The sequence below is a fragment of the Sander lucioperca genome, chromosome 2 (assembly GCF_008315115.2).
Source record: "Sander lucioperca isolate FBNREF2018 chromosome 2, SLUC_FBN_1.2, whole genome shotgun sequence".
Classification (NCBI taxonomy): Eukaryota; Metazoa; Chordata; class Actinopteri; order Perciformes; family Percidae; genus Sander; species Sander lucioperca.
The window spans coordinates 22,731,207-22,751,961 of record NC_050174.1 but is presented as its reverse complement, the minus strand read 5'-3'; the positions used below and the strand labels follow the sequence as shown (position 1 = coordinate 22,751,961).

The 20,755-nt window shown below is 42.4% G+C and overlaps 1 protein-coding gene across 5 annotated transcripts in view; it reads left to right on the top strand.

The window, feature by feature from the left end:
* The window catches only part of si:dkeyp-72e1.9 (syntaxin-binding protein 4), a 110,155-nt gene extending 100,015 nt beyond the window's left edge, over positions 1-10,140 (top strand). For 3 of the 5 annotated variants that reach the window (XM_031292552.2, XM_031292548.2, XM_031292551.2), the window contains 5 exons: positions 65-319; positions 4,846-4,962; positions 7,875-7,918; positions 8,056-8,186; positions 9,565-10,139. In XM_031292552.2, the coding sequence (XP_031148412.1) occupies positions 65-319; positions 4,846-4,962; positions 7,875-7,918; positions 8,056-8,186; positions 9,565-9,623 (606 nt within the window). In that variant the 3' untranslated portion in view covers positions 9,624-10,139. Of the gene's footprint in view, positions 1-64; positions 320-4,845; positions 4,963-7,874; positions 7,919-8,055; positions 8,187-9,564 lie in introns of all 5 variants that reach the window. The other 2 variants (XM_031292550.2, XM_031292549.2) reach the window with 1 other exon arrangement.
* Positions 10,141-20,755: the final 10,615 nt, after the last annotated feature.

Sequence of the window (20,755 nt, the reverse complement as noted above, 5' to 3'; positions counted from 1 at the left end):
GGTTGTATTCAACACGTGGCCACATATGAAAGTATTAACCGCTGAACATTCTGTTGTCTTCCAGAAAGCATGTCTGACTGTGGAGGAGAACGCTCTTCTGAAGAGTCGTCTGCAGGCAGCCGGGGCGGAGGCCGGGGCGGGGGCCGCGGTGGTGGGGGCCGCGGTGGCAGGAGCCGGGGTGGCCGGAGCCGGGCAGCGGCAGGCCAGCAGTGCAGAGCAGGACTACGAGGAGGTGATCCAGCTGCTGGAGGCTGAGATCAGGGACCTGAAGAACCAGCTGGCCAGCAAGAGGCAAGCACGAGGACTGGAAGCCACCAAGGTGAGTCTCAAGACACTATTTCTAGTTGACATTGTTTTCCTGTTGTTACATTTCCCAAGGGAATATTGTATTTTTAACTCTGTTGCATTAATTTGAGTGCGTAAATTATTAGTAACTTTGTAGATTTGGAATTTATATACAAAACATGTAATCAGCAAATAAATGACATATCAAAAGTTCTATAACATTTACGATGCATTGACCAGCTGCACCATTAAAATATATATATTTTAATTAATAATATATACAGTATTTAATAATAATCCAATAAAGATACATATAATAATTTAACACTCTGAATAAGTATGTCATAGAATAAAAATAACAGAAGTAGCATCAGTGGTGTCACCCATTGGTTTGTGGACTGCCGTTTTGAAGTCAGGTGTTTGTATTCTGGCCGTCGCCATCCTGGTATTTTGGAGCCAGGAGTGACCATATTTGGACAAGAGGGCAGTCTTAGCAGCGGACACCCTAGCTAGTTAGCCTAGGACCCAGACAAATCTGCTGAGCTCAGGTCCAAGGAAGTGACACTGCTGTTTGGAGTCTTTAGGACGTAGTTTTTATTTTCATAAGTAGTCGTCTGTAGCAAAGTTTAATTTCTGGGAAATTCCGGCGGATGTCCCTCATTTTTGGCCGGATGTCCGTCCCCTTCCTCTTCCTTTGTGTTGGCGTTCTAAACTCCGGTGGATTTCTGAGGACCATGGTTAACTGCTCCTCAGATCTCTGCAGGGTAAATCCAGACAGCTAGCTAGACTATCTGTCCAATCTGAGTTTTCTGTTGCACGACTAAAACAACCTTTGAACATACACACCAAAACAAGTTCCTTCCCGAGGCTATTTAGCAGAGGCACCGTGGCTCCGTCTGGTGCTTAGCGCCGCCTAAGACGATTGTGATTAGTTTAAAGAAATGTCAATAAACCAGAACGTGTTTTTTCTTCCATCCCAGAATGCTGTGTGGACTAGCCAGACCTTCCTCCGCAGCGCTGTGGAGGAAGGTCTGACTATGCAAGACTACTTTTGGACTAGCAGCTTGAGATAGCAGGAAGAGAAGGAGAAAGTGACCTTTTACTTGTTGGGTGGATTTTTTTTCTTGAGAATGTGGTCACACAGTACAAAATGTTTTCTTACTGAGTTGTAAAATTATTATAATCCATAATCGGTTTATTTTTTTGTGGTGAGCAGGAAATTCTCAGTGATGTCTCTGTTACATGTGTTACTGAAAAGCAGCAGATTTCTTTAATTTCTTACATGTTGTCTTCATGCTCAACAGTCTCTACCACCAGTCGAAACTTGTTAGAGAAAACACAAGCCAGCCAATCACAGCTCTTGTTGTCCCCACACAGTATCTCTGTAGCAACAGAGTCTAGTTACAAGTTGTGAAACGTTACAGCGGCTATGTGTGTTGTTCAAAATCTGTCTGAGCTTGTTTCTATTGGATGGCATCACTTTGAGCACCTGTATAACCTGCAGCCTCTCCAGCTAGTATGGACCGAACAATAGACTGTGCAGACATGAACTCTCTCCCTGCAGATGATGCTGTGTGGGATTTAAAAAGCATTGAGCCAAGCTTTTCCTTTCTTCTACTGTACCCTCCCTCCATCCTCCGTTAGAGCTGCCGGCGCTGCAGCAGCATCAGTGTGCCACAGCTTTTCTCTGTGAAAACACATCAAGCTGCCTCTGTCCTCTCCAGCAGCCTGCTTTGATGTATTTATTTCCTCTGGCTTTCAGGCTTACTGCCTCACTACCTGTGGCTTATTATCTGAGGTAGTAAATCCTCCGGCTGCACACTGGCATACATGTGCATACGTACAATGACAAAGATGATAAGAGAATAATAGAAATGAGGAAGTGTTTGAAACCTCTTCAATTACACAAATGTGAAAGCTGCTGAGTATGTGAGTTTAAATACATAGTTTGATCAACCGGAACCTTCGTCCTAACCCTTTCTTCTTTCTATCTATTATTCCTTTCTTCCCTACTTTATTTTTTGTCTTTGTTACCCTGTTGCTTGTCTTTGCAGACCATTCTTTGTTAAAGACCATATCTAAAGTTGTTAATTCTAAAACCTTAGATCTGTGTGGAGTAAAGAGACTGTAATCTTCCTCAACACCAAACCAACAGGAATGTCACATTTCCATCACAATGTGTCACATGGTTTTGACTTTAATTATGTCATATCATTGTGTCCTCTTCTTCTACAATGGTATAATCGCACCAAACTAGAGAATTAGCACCACCAACTGTTTATCTCACTAAACCAAGTCCTTACTTTCACATAACAGTAGTGGATGAAAACTTTCATTAAATCACATTTTTGCTCATTTTTTTCTGTAAATTTAATTTAAATTTTTTTTCTGTAAATTTAATTTCAAATGTTACAGCACACTTGGATGATAACCTGACTAACAATGTTGCAAATGAAAAGAAATTTCACAAAGTGATGCCTACATATGTCAGTTAAACTCAATGAAAGTTCATGTCTCATGTCGACCAAACATCCACACAGAATAGTAGTTATTGCAAAAGTATATCTACTGTACACATTTATTGAAAGAAACTTAGGAACAGGGTTCGGATATTGCATTTACAGAACTGAAGTGGGTTCATATATTACACAATTTATTGTTGCTGTGCAGGGAAATCACAGTGCAGTTTCACGTTAAAAGTCTGTGTTTCTCCGACGCTGCTGGGTTTGTCGGCAATTTGCAAACTGCGAGCTGAGCTGGCACTAACGTTGCTCAGCTTGTTTCTTTGAGAACATCAAAGGTCCAAACGTCTGATGACATAAATCCTATATCCGGTTCGAATATTGAGTTAAAGGGATATTTCACCGTTGGAAAGATGAATATATCTTTAAATTGGGTCACTTATGTTGTAGAAATGTGAATTTGTTTTTAGAAATTGGTGGCTTCTAGGCCGAGAAAAGCCAGAAAATGTGTTTTTGGCTCATGTGGATGAAAGACACCAAATCCCAGAATGCACTCAAGTGTGTTTTTATTGTCATTTCAACCATATTATACACAAAACAACGTTTCACCGTGGCTCAAGTGGTGTTACACATTTAAAATATATAAAAACGACATTATATAAAAACTTACGAAACAAGCTACATTTAGTGCACACGCATTATAGGCTCCGTAAAGTTCAGCTAACACATACTAGCATTAGCGCTTGGTGGGCTGTAAACACTGTGTATAAACACAGCCGTAAATTTGAGTGGAATGTAGAATGGTCGGCATTTAACAGTCACAAACTCCACCAGCAGTTAGTTGGATACAAGCACCCCATTTCTGCACCAGTCCGTGTTAACACAGCCCACCTGTGGAGGTGTACCGGACTATCCAGCTACGAGGCCTGCTGCTCTGTCTCCGGGTAAGACTAGTGGAGTCTTACCGGGCGACAGAGCAGCAGGTACACTGTTGTTCAGCCATGTTTCCACAATAACAAAAACACAGCAGTCTCTGAACTCCCATTGGGAGTTTTGTTGAAGTTGGATGTAGTCCAGTTTGTTGTATAATGAGCGGCCACTCGCAAGCAGGATTGATGGAACAGGTGGCCGGCTAGCGTTAGCTTTCCACCTAGCTGCTTTCCACTCCTGCACACCGCTGTCAAGGTCCCTTTCACCGGCTAGTGGCATCGGGCGACACCGCAGGCTGAGGTGCTGGTCTGCATATTCTCCGATCTGTACCAATGTATACCGGTGGTACACATGCGCGGTAGTTTGAATGCACGTAATTGTTGTAAAAGTTTTCTGCTAAAAAGACGGAGCTCCCTGTTAGCGAAGCTTCATGATGGCTGACACTCGTTTTGTCGGCTTTAACCTTCGGGTAAAGACGACAGTCCAACCTCCTATGGGTGGGTTGAAAACATGCGGAAGTAGCTCCTACTACTGGCTGTAGTCTATTGCCTCTGGGCAAAAAAATCTTCTGATGATGCAAAAATCGTCCTTTTCCGTCATCGGGAGATTTTTTCCAGACCCACAATACAGAGATCTCTCGTCTCAGGGGGACATGAGGGAGGGAAGCACGGCCATTCAAAAATACTACCGGGTTTCTACTGATAAAAAGCTTAATGCTAAATCGTTGAAGTATCCCTTTAAAGACCACCAAGATCTAAAAAGTGTATCATGAAAATGTGGCTTAAAACTAGATAAAGAGTCCATTTCTGACAGCTTCTGGCAGACAGCCACAACACTGACGCATGCTCACTGACAGGCGACCAAATGTAACGGAGTGTTACCTTGAATAACATGACAGATTTTTCTGGGTTTATTATAAACATTTGGGATAATGAAAGTACACAACTCAACTAAATATATATTCACAGATCTTTAAACAGGGCAATTTTTCTTTCCATCATTTTTTACAGGACAAGTGCCAGGTAAGGTCAATTGTAAATCACAAACAGAGATGAATGAACTCCCTCCAGACCAAGTTCTCAGTGGTTGTAAACAGTTGTTAGTGTCTGTTTACACACTGTGTGTGTGTGTGTGTGTGTGTGTGTGTGTGTGTGTGTGCGTTGATCAGGAGGAGGTGCTAGATCTGAACAGAAGGCTGACGACTATCGACTGCCAGCTGAGGAAGTCGGAGCTGAGCAGGAAACACCTGGTGATCTCCAACAGGAAGCTGCTGGGCTTTGCACAGGTAAGACTTTTAATTGGACACCCTCACATTAAAGGGTGATTTCTTTTTTTTCAACCTGGACCCCATTTCCCAATGCATTTGTGTCTAATGGACTGATCATAAATCTTTAAATTTGGTCCACTATTGAGCGAGATCACAGTGACGAGCCGGCATGAACCAAGCTGCAATGTAACATAATGGGGCAATTGGCACCCTTGATTTTTGTCTACTAAAAGTGATTTGTTTTTCCACTGACAGGCTCAGATTGTTACTAAAAGTGTCTGACAACATTCATAAAAAAGTCATAGTATAGAATGTTGAAAAAAGTGATAAAAAAGTCATAGCATAGTATGTCAAAAAAAGTTATAGTATGTCAAAAAGTGTTAAAAAAAAGTCATAGTGTAGTATGTCGAAAAAAAGTCATAAAACGGTTGTAATATAGTATGTCAAAGAAAGTCTTCGAGAACATGCAAACTCCACACATAAAGGCTCAGCCCAGACTGGGGATGGAACCAAGGGTCAGAGTCTGCAGTGCCTACTTGTTGGTGTTAGTTGGAGCAGTGCTAACCACTGACCCAGTGTGACACCAAATAAACTACATTGAAAACGGTCATATTGTAGTATATCGGGAAAAAAAGTTATAGTATAGTTTGACGAAAAAGTCATAGTGTAGTATGTCAAAAAGTGATTAAAAAAAAAGTCAGTATAGTATGTGGAAAAAAGTGATAAAAAAGCCATAGTATAGTATGTCGAAAAACGTCATAAAAATGTCATAGTATAGTATGTCTAAGAAAGTCTGGAAGAGCATGCAAACTCCACACAACACGGTCCAGCCCAGACTGGGGATCGAACCAAGGGATAGAGTCTGCAGTGCCTACTTGCTAGTGCTAGTGTAGTGCCTACTAGCGACTGTGCCACCAAATAATGTATGTTGAAAACAGTCTTGGCATAGTATGTCAAAAAAGGCCATTAAAAATCATAGTATAGTATGTTGAAAAAAGTGATAATAAAGTCATTGTATAGTATGTCGAAAAAATTCATAAAAAAGTCGTAATATAGTATGTCAAAGAAAGTCTTGGAGAAAATGCAAACTCCACACATAAAGGCTCAGCCCAGACTGGGGATGGAACCAAGGGTCAGAGTCTGCAGTGTTAGTTGGAGCAGTGCTAACCACTGAGCCACTGTGACACCAAATAAACTACATTGAAAACAGTCATATCATAGTATATCGGGGAAAAAAAGTGAAAAACTTGTAGTATTGTTTGACGAAAAAGTCATAGTGTAGTATGTCGAAAAAAGTGATAAAAAAGTCAGTATAGTATGTCGAAAAAAGTTATAGTTGGACGGAAAACTCATAAAAAAGTCATAGTATAGTATGTCAAAAAAAGTGCTGCTGAATCAGCATTCACACAATTAATGACCTAATAGGGCCTGTTCTGACATGGTATTAAAATCCGGTCTGAGTGATTGGATCACAAGTGGACAGCTCTAAGAATGTGTGTTTTCACCTGTCTGTAGAATGCGTCTCCAAATGCGTCTTTAGTGACCACCTGTGATGGGATCTCACTTCCCCGCTCTGTATGCAAATAAGCACGTACTTTATTTCCGTTTGCATATAAGCTGGTTGTGTGTTTATAAGGTCACTTGTTACTTTCACATTAATCAAGTAAAAAATGAAAAAGTGCTGCCTGTGTGCCAAACATAAACTGTATATAAAAGGGTGCCAACATAAGGAGATGTAGTTTAGTTCAGTGTATGAAGTTTAGTCATGCTTTATTTTACATTTCATGTTCACTTAGGAGTCCCAATAGGTTACTGCTGATGAAGCCCCAACATTTCCTGATTTTGCTGCTTCATAATAAAAGCATTCAAATATCAAAATAACGGAGGACTTTTATTGTGAAGAACTTATAGCAAATGAAACCCTTTCACAGCCACTGCTTTGACCACTCATTTCAATGTTAACTCCAGTTTTGTAGTAGCCTAATGTCCTACCTTGGTGAATTCACGGACGTTTTATGAAAATAAAAATAACATTATTTTCAAGGCAACAGCGCCACAGAGAGCTCGAGACAGCCAGGCATATAATAGCAGGCAGCATGCAGGAACAAAAACACAGACACACTAATAACAGAATATGATAATAACATGGTTTTTTGTGACATGAGAAATACTTTGAATGAGTAGGCTAGCCTACGTATTTCGGCTCACACTTGAGTAGGCGGTCTTTAATGTGGACACAGGACACATTCCCGTTCTCACTGCTATTATAATATGGACACATGCGGCCTATGCCACCTCCAAATTTGTTTTTTGCGATCCGATCTCAATGCGCCTGTACTTAGAGCTGTCCACTTGTGATCCGATCACTCAGGACGGATGTTAATGCCAGGTGAAAACGAGGTCATACACCTGCAAGACCGTCAGTAGATGGAAACGGACTCAATAACAATCAGCATGTGTTCCGTCACATCTTAGAATCCGTGCAGCCTGGGACACTGCATACACTGGATTCAGTACGCAGATCTGAAATACCACCAAAGTCTCAAACATCCCCATGTGTCCCCTAAACTGTTATGGAAGTAGTCTGCCCCCCAGTGGCTGCGAGACACTGCAGCTCTCTGCAACATTTGTCTTACCTCCCTGACCCCTGCCCTGAAAGTCCATTTTTAGATTTTAAGACAGACAGACAGACAAAAAGTATTTTTTGCATTAGGCCCAATGCCCTGGTTGGGTCTCCGGGTTTACAGGAGTCCCAGTCTGCCTCTCGTTCAGACCTCTCTGGAAACATTTTATCACCTTCTCCCTCTTTTTGTGACTTTGAGGTATTTGTTCAGGTGTCACATGTGAAGTGTTATTAAAAAATATATACAGGTATATATATTGTCACAGAAGCTCCCATAACTCTCTCCCTCCATTATCTCTGTCCTCAGAATGTCCACAAAGTGCTGACGACACCCAGCCTGTTTGACGGCGGGTAAGAGACTCTGAAAGTCATGTGATTAGTTAGCCACAGCTGTGCCATCGGAGTCCTGCTGTAACACTCTCCCTGTGTGTGTGTGTGTGTGTGTGTGTGTGTGTGTGTGTGTGTGTGTGTGTGTGTGTGTGTGTCAGGAGCAGCAGGTCGTCCCCGGCCACCGACAGCCCCGACACCCCGTCCCCGCTCCCGGACCCCGCCTTCCAGCTGGCTGTGGAGGCCAAAGAGCTGGTGGCAGGAGCCTGCTCCCCCACTGCTGATGACAACGGTACACACGGCAATACACCATTAATCCTTTATAAACTTTATAACATTTAAAGCGATGGTTCGGAGTAATTTCACCCTAGGCTGCTTTGCACCTTGACCTCAAGCCAAACAACCCCCCATAAGCTTTTTTCCCTTGTTATAACGTTGGTTGAGTTAGCGTTATCAGCTGGTTAGCTTAGTGCAAGCGCTAATGGATCCACGTTTGTATCTCGTAAATTACCCCACTAATAATGCCCGGAATGATACCAAACTTCTACAGTAGTACAAATGGTTTCTGTACTTATAAAACGAGGCATTAGAAAGTTTGTAACTACACCAGAAGTATATTTAAATAACACTTGCCTGATGGATACTCCTCTCTGCTACTGCGCTATCGCGCAAGATCCCGCAAGCACACAGCACAGAGCACAGAGCACTATTGCCGGAAGAGATTACCAAGCAAAAAGCGAGAGAACAGCAGAATAGATCAAGAGAGTCAGAGTTGAGCATCGAACGCGACGATGAGTGGCTCAATTTCGAAGGTCGCCCGTACCTATTCGTGCCTGAATACATGGACAAGGAGCTACAACTAATGGAGGAGAATCGGAGAGCTAGCTAGCTAGCTAGCAACGCTAGCTACCAGCGCTAGCAGCAGAGAGTAGAAGCCATCAGGCAAGTGTTATTTAAATAAACTCCTGGCGTACTTACAAACGTTCTAATGCCTCGTTTGATGAGTACAGAACCTTTTTGTACTATTGTAGAAGTTTGGTATCATTCCGGGCATTATTAGTGGGGTAATTTACAAGATACTCTTGGATCCATTAGCGCCTGCACTAAGCCATTCGGTTGATAATGCTAACTCGCCCAATGTTAGACCAAGGGGAAAAAAAGCTTATTGATTGGCTCGAGGTGATGGTGCAAAGGACCCTAGGGTGAAATTACTCCGAACCATCACTTTAAGCATCCAATTACCATCATATAATTACATAAATCTACTTAAAGAGCCCCTATTATACTCCTTTTCAGTATCATATTTGTACTCTTGGGCTCTACCAGAATAGGTTTACATGGAAAAACTGGGGCAGCTTTCTCAATCAGTGACATCACTAATGGAGGATGGAGGAATTCAAACAGGAATGTGGGCGAGGCGTTTTCAGGCAGTTGAGAAAAAGTGCTGTCTGTGGGAAAGAAAGCTCCATTTGGTGTGAAATGTGTGGGGTTTTTTTTATTCTTTATACATCTAATACATACTGTACACAAACAACTATATAAAACACTAAAAGACGGGGGAAATCCAAAAATGCATAATAGGGGCTTTTTGATAAATAAGTTAATGGTGATGAAAGATGTTACTGTATGTACTGAAAGTCTTTTTCTGTCCACCTGTGATGGACCTGCAGCGTCAGTGAGTGCGTTGGAGGCAGCGCTGGCCCCAGATGTCGAGCCTCATCATATGTGAGCAGCCAAGAGCCAGAGAGAGCCGAGAGAGGACCGGGGCAGGCTGAATGAGCAGCTGAGCCCACCATGGACCACGCCACATTAAACAGACTGGACCCCATCCAATACACCTCCTCAAAATAATGACATAACTTCCATAAATTCACATCGTCAGTTAAGTGACAGCTTGAACACAACACAGCCAATGTTTTAATGCCAAAGCTTGCTCACACACATCAAATTTGTGTCTTCTTTTGAAATATTCGACAGTCTTTATGGAGGGCTCAGCGGTGGGATGTGTTGCACTCAGCCCGGAACCCGAGGACTCTTGCCGGTACACACAAGTCTTTGTGAGAAGTGCTCTGCCAAATCAAAAGTGTGCTGGAATCCTATGTTGTGTTACTCTGACAGCAGGTGGCGTTGGAGGCGCTGCATGACCAACACACACACACACACACACACACACACACACACACACACACACACACACACACACACACACACACACACACACACACACACACACACACACACACAGACAGACAGACAGACAGACAGACAGACAGACAGACAGAGACACACACAGACACACAAACACACACACAGACACTCACACACAGACACACACACCAACACACAAACACACACAGACACACACACACACAGACAGACAGACACATATAAACACACAGACACACACACACAAACCCACACACACACACTGCTGTAAACCATGTTAATTCTCCCTGACCACTTTTCTAACCCCCCCTGCCCCCCCTCCAGATTGACTCCATGGATTGCATGTATTGGAGGACTTGTTAGCTTGGAAAGGGCAATCCAGAGTCTTCCTCTGTGTCATAACTGGCTGCCATCTGCCTCCATCACACATCGCTTGGGTTTATGAACTGTTGAGCAGTAAAGTAAGACAAACCAACAGTGTCCCTTTGTCCATCTCGATAACTCCTCGTGCCCTTATTCATTCATGAAAGGCAAAGACTGAAGTATTCAGAGATGTTGGACTGTCTGACTGGCTTCATACTGCATGCTTCATGTTGACGAGTGGCTTTAATGTTGCTGTAGCTCCTGCTGTGTAAACCTGTGTTTGGTAGTCACGGAGACATCAGTCAGAGGCTACAGGTGGAACTGTCATTTGATTCATATGGACAGCTTTTCAAAATCCTGACATGTCCTGTACTTTAACAAGATTGCATCTTTGGTGTGGCCTCATGTCTTTCTGTTACAGTTTTATATTAAAGGACTAAGTGCTGACAGGATTTGTTGTTGTGTTTATTCCAGTTTCCTATCGTTTATTTCCAATACTAATGGGACTAAAACAGTGTAAAACAGATGGGATGCATTCTGTCCCAGACACGGGTGGTGTTTGAATCAAACAGAAGAGCAGGCCTAAGAAAAGCACACAAGGTATTTCCATGAGGGTGTGGAGGAGAAAAGAATCATGAATTAACTTTAATCTACAGAAATCTCAATGACATCAGGCCACACAGATATATAGAAACAAACATTAATAAACACTCTGTTAAAAACTGTTTTGGTGGAACTAAATGTCTTGGAAAAATAACTTTACCTTTTTCTGTAAAGACAACACTCACATGCCCTTATGTAGACTGAAAGCCCTGCTGGTGCATTTACTGTCAATACTAAGTGATCCTCTTCTGTGAAACTAATTCAACAGTCTGAATAAAACATCAATGGGTTACTTCACAAAGTAGTCTTTTTACTAGGGAACTCCCTCACGCTGTTACTGTTCCTCAACAGAAATCTATGAAAAGCCAACTCGGCCAGAATTAAATACTTCACTTGCACATTCGTACTGTATACTGGTACTAACCACTTGCACATACATGCATACATAGTTGTGCATACATATATACTTCACGTGCGCATACATACAGTGAGGAAAATAAGTATTTGAACACCCTGCTATTTTGCAAGTTCTCCCACTTAGAAATCATGGAGGGGTCTGAAATTGTCATCGTAGGTGCATGTCCACTGTGAGAGACATAATCTAAAAAAAAGAATCCAGAAATCACAATATATGATTTTTTAACTATTTATTTGTATGATACAGCTGCAAATAAGTATTTGAACACCTGTCTATCAGCTAGAATTCTGACCCTCAAAGACCTGTTAGTCTGCCTTTAAAATGTCCACCTCCACTCATTATCCTAAATTAGATGCACCTGTTTGAGGTCGTTAGCTGCATAAAGACACCTGTCCACCCCATACAATCAGTAAGAATCCAACTACTAACATGGCCAAGACCAAAGAGCTGTCCAAAGACACTAGAGACAAAATTGTACACCTCCACAAGGCTGGAAAGGGCTACGGGGAAATTGCCAAGCAGCTTGGTGAAAAAAGGTCCACTGTTGGAGCAATCATTAGAAAATGGAAGAAGCTAAACATGACTGTCAATCTCCCTCGGGCTGGGGCTCCATGCAAGATCTCACCTCGTGGGGTCTCAATGATCCTAAGAAAGGTGAGAAATCAGCCCAGAACTACACGAGAGGAGCTGGTCAATGACCTGAAAAGAGCTGGGACCACCGTTTCCAAGGTTACTGTTGGTAATACACTAAGACGTCATGGTTTGAAATCATGCATGGCACGGAAGGTTCCCCTGCTTAAACCAGCACACGTCAAGGCCCGTCTTAAGTTTGCCAATGACCATTTGGATGATCCAGAGGAGTCATGGGAGAAAGTCATGTGGTCAGATGAGACCAAAATAGAACTTTTTGGTCATAATTCCACTAACCGTGTTTGGAGGAAGAAAAATGATGAGTACCATCCCAAGAACACCATCCCTACTGTGAAGCATGGGGGTGGTAGCATCATGCTTTGGGGGTGTTTTTCTGCACATGGGACAGGGCGACTGCACTGTATTAAGGAGAGGATGACCGGGGCCATGTATTGCGAGATTTTGGGGAACAACCTCCTTCCCTCAGAGTATTGAAGATGGGTCGAGGCTGGGTCTTCCAACATGACAATGACCCGAAGCACACAGCCAGGATAACCAAGGAGTGGCTCTGTAAGAAGCATATCAAGGTTCTGGCGTGGCCTAGCCAGTCTCCAGACCTAAACCCAATAGAGAATCTTTGGAGGGAGCTCAAACTCTGTTTCTCAGCGACAGCCCAGAAACCTGACTGATCTAGAGAAGATCTGTGTGGAGGAGTGGGCCAAAATCCCTCCTGCAGTGTGTGCAAACCTGGTGAAAAACTACAGGAAACATTTGACCTCTCTTGCAAACAAAGGCTACTGTACCAAATATTAACATTGATTTTCTCAGATGTTCAAATACTTATTTGCAGCTGTATCATACAAATAAATAGTTTAAAAATTATACATTGTGATTTCTGGATTTTTTTTTTTTAGATTATGTCTCTCACAGTGGACATGCACCTATGATGACAATTTCAGACCCCTCCATGATTTCTAAGTGGGAGAACTTGCAAAATAGCAGGGTGTTCAAATAGCAGGGTGTTAAAATACTTATTTTCCTCACTGTATATACTTCAAGTTGACGTCACAAAGTTGGGATAAGTATGTTTGTTACGAAAGTTAAGTAAGTAACTAGGTCAGCAAATTGAGCTATGGTCTTGAACAAAACCTCCCGAGTGAAAGTCCTGTGTTCATGCACGCCACCATCATCTCCAACCACCAACCCCATGCACCTACCTACATACACACTCACACATGCTATGCATGCCTGTGTAAGTGAAGTGTGTGTGTGTGTATATATATATGTATGTATGTATGTATGTATGCGCAAGTGAAGGATATATGTATGCGCAAGTGAAGCACGAAGCACTAGGGTTAGGGTTAGGTGCCTTGAAGTCGACGGTGGGGGCTTAAAACACCATCAAGCTATATGTATGCTCAACTGAAGTATATACGTATGCACAACTGAAGTATGCATGTATGTGCAAGTGTTTAGTACCAGTATACTGTATATGTGTGTGCATGTGAAGTATATATGTTTGTACAAGTAAATTATTCAATTCTGGCCTAGGTGGCTTCTCATAGCAACCCTGAATACACAACAAAGAAATGTGGAACTGAAAAAGACCAACTGTGCTTTCAATGTGCATATGGGCACTGGAGTACTGTTATAGGACAGACTTAAAAATAATGTGACCCTATACTTTAAACTTGATAAACTTTAACTTTAATCAGCAACTGGTTGTGGTTTGTGCTATGTTCAGTGGTTGAATGTAACTAAGTATATTTACTCCAGTACTGTACATAAGTCCCAATGTTGAGGTATTTGTACTTTCTTTGAGTCTTTTCTTTTCATGCCACTTTCTACTTCTACTCCGCTACATTTCAGAGAGAAATATTGTACTTTTTACTCCACTACATTCATCTGACAGCTTGAGTTACTAGTTACTTTACACATTAAGATTTCTGCACACAAAACACATGTAGTTTATAAAATCTGATGTTTTATTATAAATGAAACTAGCCAACAATATAACGGCCTACAAGTCCAGCTGAAATGATTAGACCATTAAACACACAACTTTCTTTACTTTTAATACTTTAACTACATTTTCCTGATGATACTTAATATGTTTAGTTTTTTGAGAGATGATATTGTAAGCAATGTAGGCAATAACAATGTTGCTATTTTCCGAAAATTAAACCAAACTATTGTTTGTTATTGCTCTTCAATAAAACTAAAGTATTTCTTCGATTACTCGATTAATCGATGGAATAATTGCTAGAATACTCGATTACTAAAATAATCGATAGCTCCAGCCCTGCTATGGCTTATTTCGACATACTGTACTGTGGCTTTTTTCACTTTTTTCGACATACTAAAATATGGCTTATTTTGACATGCTATGTTATGGATTTTTTCACTTTTTTCAACATAGTGTACTATGACTTTTTTTTATCACTTATTTCGCCATACTATAACTATGACTTTTTTAATCACTTTTTTCGAGATACTATGGCTTTTTTCACTTTTTTTGACATTCTATACTATGACTTTTTTTTAATTTTTTCTACATACTATACTACAATTTCTTTTCACTTTTTTCTACATACTATACCATGGCTTTTTCTGACATACTATACTATGACTTTTTTATCACTTTTTTCAACATACTATACTATGACTTTTTTATCACTTTTTTGACATACTATACTATGGCTTTTTTATCACTTTTTTCGACATACTATACTTTGACTTTTTTATCACTTTTTTTGACATACTATACTACGGCTTTTTTATCACTTTTTTCGACATACTAAAATATGGCTTTTTTATCACTTTTCGACATACTATACTATGACTCTTTTTCACTTTATTCAATATACTATACTATGACTTTTTTATCACTTTTTTTTGACATACTATACTATGGCTTTTTTATCACTTTTTTTGACATACTATACTATGGCTTATTTCTACATACTATAATATGGCTTATTTCGACATACTATACTATCACTTTTTTATCACTTTTTTCGACATACTATACTATGACTTTTTTATCACTTTTTTGACATACTATACTATGGCTTTTTTATCACTTTTTTGACATACTATACTATGGCTTTTTTATCACTTTTTTGACATACTTATACTATGGCTTTTTTATCACTTTTTTTGACATACTATAATATGGCTTATTTTGACATACTATACTATGACTTTTTATCAGTTTTTTTGACATATTTATACTATGACTATTTTATCACTTTTTTGACATACTATAATATGGCTTATTTCGACATACTATACTATGACTATTTTATCACTTTTTTCAACATACTATACTATAACTTTTTCTGACATATTATGCTATGGCTTTTTTATCACTTTATTCGACATTCTATACTATGGCTTTTTTCGACATACTATAATATGGCCTATTTCGACATACTATACTATGACTTTTTTATCACTTTTTTCATTATACTATACTATGGCTTATTTCAGCATACTATACTATGGCTTTTTTCGACATACCATACAATGGCGTTTTATAAATTTTTTCCATGACTTTTTTTATGACTTTCATTACTTTTTTCGACATACTATACTATGGCTTGTTTAAGTTTTTTCGACATATTATACTATGTTTCTTTTTAACATACTCTACTATGGCTTTTTTTTTTCTTTTTTCAAGTGCTATGACTTCTTTATCACTTTTTTCGACATACTATACTATGGCTTTTTGCGACATACTATAATATAGCTTATTTTGACATACTATGCTATGACTTTTTTATCACTTTTTTTGACATACTATACTATGGCTTTTTTCAACATACTATAATATGGCTTATTTCGACATAGTATACTATGGCTTTTTTAAGTTTAAACTAAGGTAAACTTTTTTATCACTTTTTCGACATACTATACTATGACTTTTTTATGACCTTTTCAACATACTATACTATGGGTTTTTTTTTATCACTTTTTCAACATACTATACTATGGGGTTTTTTTTATCACTTTTTCAACATACTATACTATGGGTTTTTTTTATCACTTTTTCAACATACTATACTATGGGTTTTTTTTATCACTTTTTCAACATACTATACTATGGGGTTTTTTTTATCACTTTTTCAACATACTATACTATGGGTTTTTCATCACTTTTTGTGACATACTAACCCATGGGCCCACCACCTGTGGGAGGAACCGCTGGGGTCGGGTGCGCTGCCACATGGGTGACAGTGAAGGTCAGGGGCCTCGACGGACCAGACCCGGGCGGCAGAGGCTGGCTCTGGGGACGTGGAACGTCACCTCTCTGTGGGGGAAGGAGCCGGAACTTGTGCGGGAGGTGGAGCGCTACCAGTTGGATCTGGTGGGGCTTACCTCTACGCACAGTCTCGGTTCTGGAACCATACTCCTGGATAGGGGTTGGACTCTTTTCTTCTCCGGAGTTGCCCAGGGTGTGAGGTGCCGGGCGGGTGTGGGGATACTCACAAGCCCCCAGCTGAGCGCCGCTACGTTGGAGTTTATCCCGGTGGACGAGAGGGTCGCCTCCCTACGCCTGCGGGTTGTGGGGGCGAAAACTCTGACTGTTGTTTGTGCGTATGCACCAAACAAGAGCTCGGAGTATTCGGCCTTCTTGGAGACCTTGAATGGAGTCCTGTATGGGGCTCCAGTGGGGGACTCCATAGTTCTGCTGGGGGTCTTCAACGCGCACGTGGGCAATGATGGAGATACATGGAGAGGCGTGATTGGGAGGAACGGCCTCCCTGATCTAAACCAGAGTGGTTGTTTGTTGTTGGACTTCTGTGCTAGTCATGGATTGTCTATAACAAACACCATGTTCGAACATAGGGATGCTCATAAGTGTACTTGGTACCAGAGCACCCTAGGCCAAAGATCAATGATCGATTTTATAATCGTTTCATCTGATCTGAGGCCGTATGTTTTGGACACTCGGGTGAAGAGAGGGGCGGAGCTGTCAACTGATCACCATCTGGTGGTGAGTTGGGTCAGGGGGTGGGGGAAGACTCTGGACAGACCTGGTAAGCCCAAACGGGTAGTGCGGGTAAATTGGGAACGTCTGGAGGAGGCCCCTGTCCGACTTCAATTCACACCTCCGGCGGAGCTTTTCGTGCATCCCTGTGGAGGCTGGGGGCATTGAACCTGAGTGGACAATGTTTAAAGTTTCCATTGCTGAAGCTGCGGCGGGGAGCTGTGGTCTTAGGGTCTTAGGCCGGTTACACACTGGATGCGTCGCGTGAGCGTGTCAGCCACGTGGAGTGTCCGTTTATATTTTGGATCCCATGTTAACAGGTTAGAGCTTACACACTGCCTGCGTGAGCCGCGCCAGAGACGCGTGCCTGCTAGAAATAGAACCGACGCTTATTTTTCACGCGAGACGCGAGCGTGTTGGAAGCGTTTCCAGGCAAAATAGAATAGGAAAATATGTTTATATGTCATTTAGACACGAATGCATATTAATAAATGACATCTTGATGTTTCAAAGATGTAGAGTGAAAATGTAGATATAAATGTAATAAAAAATTTCAGAGAAAAGATTTTCAAATATTGTACCTGTCATACAGAACGAAATATTCTGTAACATATTTTGCAGTCAATACTGCCGACGTTGTCTTGCTTTAATCAAATCAGTAGGCTATATATTTATGTTTAACAACTCTCTTCCCATACGTCGAACAAGCCTATATATAAAGGGTAGGATAGGCTACAATAACAGCGTAGTGTGTGTTCTGAGTGACTGTCCAATATCAGATAGGCTATATAGGCTCTTTACAGCTACATAAAGTTGTTAGACAGCCCACCATTTTTCAGAGTTTGAACGACGCATCCAGTGTGTAACCGGCCTTAGGTGCCTCAAGGGGCGGTAACCCTCGAACGCTGTGGTGGACACCGGTGGTCAGGGAAGCCGTCCAACTGAAGAAGGAGTCTTTCCGGGATATGTTATCCTGCAGGACTCCGGAGGCAGTTGCAAGGTGACGAAGGGCCCCAAGGGCTGCAGCCTCTGCCGTGAAGTAGGCAAAGCAGCGGGTGTGGGAGAAGTTTGGAGAAGACATGGAGAAGACTTTTGGTCGGCACCAAGGTGCTTCTGGAAAACCGTTCGCCACCTCAGGAGGGGGAAGCGGAGAACCATCCAAGCTGTGTACAGTAAGGATGGGATGCTGTTGACCTCAACTGAGGAGGTAATAGGGCGGTGGAAGGAGCACTTTAAGGAACTCCTAAATCCAGCTAATACGCCCTCTATGGTAGAGGCAGAGCTGGAGGATGATGGAGGATTGTCGTCAATTTCCCTGGTGGAAGTCGCTGAGTAGTTAAACAACTCCACAGTGGCAAAGCCCCAGGGATTGATGAGATCCGTCCAGAAATGCTTAAAGCTCTGGGTGTGGAGGGGTTGTCTTGGTTGACACGCCTCTTCAACATTGCGTGGAAGCCTGGGACGGTGCCTAAGGAGTGGCAGACTGGGGTGGTGGTTCCCCTGTTCAAACAGGGGGACCAGAGGGTGTGTTTCAATTACAGGGGTATCACACTTCTCAGCCTCCCCGGTAAAGTTTACTCCAAGGTGCTGGAAAGGAGGGTTCGGCCGATAGTCGAACCTCAGGTTGAAGAGGAACAATGCGGATTCCGTCCTGGTCGTGAAACAATGGACCAGATCTTTACTCTCGCAAGGATCCTGGAGGGAGCCTGGGAGTATGCCCAACCGGTCTACACCGGTCTACATGTGCTTTGTGGATCTGGAGAAGGCGTATGACTGGGTCCCCCCGGGAGATACTGTGGGAGGTGCTGCGGGAGTATGGGGTGAGGGGGTCCCTTCTCAGGGCCATCCAATCTCTGTATGACCAAAGCGAGAGCTGTGTCCAGGTTCTCGGCAATAAGTCAGACTCGTTTCAGGTGAGGGTTGGCCTCTGCCAGGGCTGCGCTTTGTCACCAATCCTTTTTGTAGTATTTATGGACAGGATATCGAGGCGTAGTCGGGGTGGGGAGGGGTTACAGTTTGGTGGGTTGGGGATCTCATCGCTGCTTTTTACAGATGATGTGGTCCTGATGGCATCGTCGGCCTGTGACCTTCAGCACTCACTGGATCGGTTCGCAACCGAGTGTGAAGCGGCTGGGATGAAGATCAGCACCTCTAAATCTGAGGCCATGGTTCTCAGCAGGAAACCGATGGAGTGCCTTCTCCAGGTAAGGAATGAGTCCTTACCCCAAGTGAAGGAGTTTAAGTACCTTGGGGTATTGTTCGCGAGTGAGGGGACAATGGAGCGGGAGAATCGGCGCAGCGGGTGCGGTATTACATTCAATTTATCGCACCGTTGTGACGAAAAGAGAGCTGAGCCAGAAGGCAAAGCTCTCGATCTACCGGTCAATTTTCATTCCTACCCTCACCTATGGTCATGAAGGCTGGGTCATGACCGAAAGAACAAGATCCAGGGTACAAGCGGCCGAAATGGGTTTCCTCAGGAGGGTGGCTGGCGTCTCCCTTAGAGATAGGGTGAGAAGCTCAGTCATCCGTGAGGAGCTCGGAGTAGAGCCGCTGCTCCTTCGCGTCGAAAGGAGCCAGTTGAGGTGGTTCGGGCATCTGGTAAGGATGCCCCCTGGGCGCCTCCCTAGGGAGGTGTTCCAGGCACGTCCAGCTGGGAGGAGGCCTCGGGGAAAACCCAGGACTAGGTGGAGGGATTATATCTCCAACCTGGCATGGGAACGCCTCGGGATCCCCCAGTCGGAGCTGGTTAATGTGGCTCGGGAAAGGGAAGTTTGGGGTCTCCTGCTGGAGCTGCTACCCCCAAGACCCGATACCGGATAAGCGGACGAAGATGGATGGATTTTATTTTTCAATTTATTCAACATACTATACTATGACTTTTTTATCACTTTTTTTGATGTACTATACTATGGCTTTTTTGTACATACTATAATATGGCTTATTTCGACATACTATACCAGGGGTCATCAACTACATTTTTCCAAGGGCCAGAATTTTTCTAAGCAGACACTCCGGGGGCTGGACTTCCTAATACGCCTATTTTTGTTCGAAATGCTATATATATATATATCTATATATAGATATATATATAAGGGAAGTTTGGGGTCCCCTGCTGGAGCTGCTACCCCCGCGACCCGAGACCGGATAAGCGGACGAAGATGGATGGATGGACATTATTAGTGTGAGCAAACTCCTAAAAAACATGGAAACTCCATACTGATAACTAGCTCTTTAAGTAGAAAAAGATCTCAGACTATGAGGCAGTTCACTGAGGAGTGATGGTTAAAGTCTGTGATTAGGAAACATGGTTGTAGTATGCAGCGTCCTGATTGCTGGAAAATGTTTGCAGGAAGAAACGACTGTTGTCAGGTGAACAGTTAGATTACAAACCGACAGCTTTTGTTTTAGCTTGTTTGTAAAAATTCTCTATTTGCAGAGTAGAGCTGTGTTCGCATAAAACAGCGTGGTGGACTGAGCAGACAGAGCAGATTGAAATATTGCTTTCTACATTTTTATGCCTGTCTTTACAGGTGAGTGCATTGATAAGTATTGACTTTTTACACACAAAGGTTTTATTGTAGCCTACTTACAGTAACAAGACTAGCGTGAGTGCATCTGCCCCAGCGGCCGTTGGTAATCCTCTTTGTATCGTTCCCAGTCAGGTACTGCGTGTTTTAACGCACAC